A 3794-nucleotide genomic window follows, 5' to 3' on the forward strand; every position below is an offset into this window, starting at 1 on the left:
AGAGACTGATGATTTGCTTCCAGTCACATTCTGGTATAAGTTCCCAAAGATTTAACACGATGATTTTTCTCCCAGGAAGATTAAAAGTCTGACAGTTTAGGAAGTTTGTGCGGTTGTCTGCTTTTTATGCATCTGCGCCAGCGATAGCTGAGGCCAGAGGTTATTATTTTATTATTTTTCTGGTTGACCACATTGTTGTGAACACAATATCTTGGCAACACCTACAAGGAACTTATTCAAATTTTCAACAATGAACTGATTCGATTTTGGTGGTCGAAGGTCAAGGTCTCTGTGACTTCATCAGTCTCATTCTTGTGAATGCGATATGTCAGTATCACCTCGAGGGAAATTCTTCAAACCTGACACAAATGTTCACTTGGACTCAACAGTAGGCTGTTTAGAATTTGATGTTTGAAGGTCAAAGTCACTGTGACCTTGCCTCCATCTCATTTTTGTGAACCTAGTATCTGAAGATGGCCTTGAGGGAGTTTCCTCAAATTTGGCACAAACGGCCAAAAACAGCAGACTCAAGAATGAACTAATTTGAATCTGGTGATCAAAGGTCAAAGGCTAAGGTCAAGGTGACCTCATACAACATGTTTTTGGCCATAACTTAAGAGCTACCTTAAAACTGTGCTGATTGTAGAGATCTTCTGTGTGAAGATGTTTTCAAAGACATAGATATGAACTGTAACTGCAACTTCAATAGGCATACAACCGTGTGGCGGTAAATATGGTTTTCCAAAGTCAGTTGAAAAGATGCGGATCATAAAAATCTTTTTTTTTTTTTTTTTTTTAATCTGTGGTCCCAGGACTCGGAGCAAAAGGACTACATCAACGTGAAAGGCTGTGTGCCGCAGTTTGAGAAGTGGCTGCAGGACAACCTCACCTTGGTGGCCGGAATCTTCATTGGAGTGGCTCTACTGCAGGTCAGTTCCATTCAAGTGTTTAACATGGTCTAATAAAAAGAATACAAAAAAGCATAATTTCCCATTCTAAAAAAAACTCAATTTTTGTTGTTTTTTTTCTTCCACAGATTTTTGGGATTTGTCTGGCCCAAAACCTTGTGAGTGACATCGAGGCTGTGCGGGCGAGCTGGTGAGGATATGATCTTTGCTTTTAATATTCGAGTTCAGTCTTTCATGTATCCTCATACAGTCAGCACTGTGTTACCCTTGAGCTGCACCCATCTGTTTCATATCATAGTGAGGAGTTTCAGCTCTGCCAGAGTAGAAATGCTGGAAGTGTCTTGCAAAAATTATAGCCATATTTTGGATTTTTTTTTAAAGGTTGAATTCAGAGTGAGTGCAATGATTTTTATGTCATTTTAAAAACCCAAAGTTTATGTTTGTGGATTAGATAGGGTCTTAAAAGTTTCAATATTTGCTCATTTAGTTTGGATTACAGCACTATTCATATATGTAAATATAGTTTTAGTTATTATATAGTTATAGTTATTTTGCCATTATTTGTTACTGACCTGCCTCAGAGAACATCACAACCATTATGTAACTCAAATATAATAACAAACTTACGCTGCTTTTTCCTTTGCCATCGGAAGTCAGAGCTTGGAATTACATGTCAGCTGAGTTGACCACGTTCCAGTGCAAAAAGTCGGAAAACTAAGATGTTATAAGCTATGCCAGTCTTAGCCACTGTTTGCAATACCCAAGATTCCAGTGGTCATGGAAAACCTGGAAAAAGTCATGTACTTTCACAATCACATTTTCCATGCCTGGAAAAGTCATGACATTAATCGAAATCATTGAAAGTTTCTAAAAAAGTTATGGAATATTGTTACGTGTAATGAATGTTACAGTAGTCTTCAGTGGATGAGCTTTAAGGTAACATAACAGCGAATTTATTTTCTGTAGTCGATGTGACGTTTTGTTTACGCCTCTTCATTTCCTGTGTGTTCCAGCTATCTGAAATTAAATCACTTGCAAGTAGGGAAAGAAAAAAGTTTGAAAATGTGTAGAAACCCTGAATACAACACATTACGCTCTATTTTGCGCATCCAAACAGCAACATGTCCATATATAGAAGTCGCACAGTACTGAATGTAAAGCTTCTTTAATAGACACATATAAAACAGAAGATTTCTGACTCAGAAAGTCAGAGGATTTTATATTTGTAATTTCAATTTGTGCCATTTGAGGGTTATTGAAAATACGCCTCATGCCTAACCTGGCTCAAACTGGTATTGCTAATAACAGTCTGGCTTTTCAACTTGCTACTGGAATGCACTGAACTCGAGTGATCCTGGGTCACTCCCAGCTCTGATTTCCAACTTCCAAAATAAATGGAGCTCAGTATTCCTCCAACTTTCAAAATCAGATATCCAACTTCAGTGGGAGTTCCATTTGAAATTTCCCACTGGGAACTTTTCCCAGTAGGAATAAAATGCACTAATAATAATGATAACAGCAAGAAATAGTAGGTTTGAACAGTACAGTCCTCTCTGGCAAAGTTTTCTTGTTTACACATGATCCATAAATCTGTTTTGATGAAGGTATATATGTGTGTATCTTGTCCTGTTAGCAAAGGATCCTCATCTTGCTTGCACTATTTTCAATTTTTTCACTTAGCCATAATGTGCCTTGTGCATGTAAGTTATTTACTGTTTGCATATTTGTCTTGTTTATACAAGATCAATATCTTGGGCACACAAGTTGTTCGCACAAGATATTGTGGCACTGCTTATTATCCAGTTTGTACAGGATTTATATTTTGTTTGCTTAAGATTTTTAAGTTTTTTAAGCGATAAATACCTAAAGCTCATATTACCACCAGCTTTTCATCAAACATCCTTTTTACTGCAGTAAAAGATGTTTGAAGTCCCTGGCAGGCTGAGGGCAGTGAAGCTCCTGCCTCTACTTACTGAGCGTTACCATCGCCATGCCGACACTCACCTCACTCTTCCTCCTCCATGCTCCATCAGGGTGCCCCCCCCTCTGTCCATGCGTCGACTCCCACCACACCCCAGCAAGAAATCATCGGCTTACTACTCATGAGACACACACACGCGCGCACATGCTGTATGTGTGTCTGTAGCCGGTGGGTGTGATGGATCATTTGGTCACTGTTTTGTCTTTGGTGTGCTGTGAATGGCTGGATGCTTCTCTGTTTGCTGTTGTGTTGTTTTGTTCCATCTGAGGGCCAAATCTGTCAATCTGGAGCTGTTTTATGATAACAGCTTCCTCTGGAGGCAATAGTGAGCCACCGGAGTCATTCTGTCATTTTTCAGTGTTTGATTCTGTCAGTTAATAATCAGATCCAGTGAAGCAGGAATACTAAATTTCCCACTTTCTAGAAAACATTGCGTCTTCAGTAGTGACCTAATTCTGCTCCGATGGGTGCAACTAAGGAAATTCAACCAATTAAGTTCTCGGAAATGTATCAGCAATTCAACCCATTCTATCAGTTCAATTAGCATTTAAAGGTCCAGTGTGTGGGATTTAGCGGAACCTGCTGGCAGAAATGGTAAATAATATTCATAACTTTACTGTTACCTGAAAATAACAATTGTTTTGTTTTTGGTTACCGTAGAATATGCTGTTTATATCTAAGCACAGAGGGGGTCCTCTCCCAGAGTCCACCATGTTGTGTCTACAGTAGCCCAGAACGGACAAATCAGCCACTGTAGCGCTCCTACACGCTTCGCACATGGGAGAAATTTCAGTTCTGCAACCTCACCACTAGATGCAACTAAATCCTACACACTGGACATTTATATTACACATTTAAAGAAAGCAAAAAGTAAAAAAATAAAAAAGCAAATATCCCCAAAAAAA

At 38.9% G+C, this 3794-nt stretch overlaps 1 protein-coding gene across 1 annotated transcript; it reads left to right on the forward strand.

Annotated features, from left to right (window-relative positions):
* Positions 1–812: 812 nt before the first annotated feature.
* LOC121965013 (tetraspanin-5-like) lies at positions 813–3741 on the forward strand (the record flags this gene model as incomplete). Its single annotated transcript, XM_042515178.1, has 3 exons — positions 813–929; positions 1037–1098; positions 2942–3741. Coding segments are annotated over 3 exons (252 nt in total), but the record flags the coding sequence as incomplete, so codon positions are not given.
* Positions 3742–3794: the final 53 nt, after the last annotated feature.

The sequence above is a fragment of the Plectropomus leopardus genome, unplaced genomic scaffold (genome assembly GCF_008729295.1).
Source record: "Plectropomus leopardus isolate mb unplaced genomic scaffold, YSFRI_Pleo_2.0 unplaced_scaffold18206, whole genome shotgun sequence".
NCBI lineage: Eukaryota > Metazoa > Chordata > Actinopteri > Perciformes > Serranidae > Plectropomus > Plectropomus leopardus.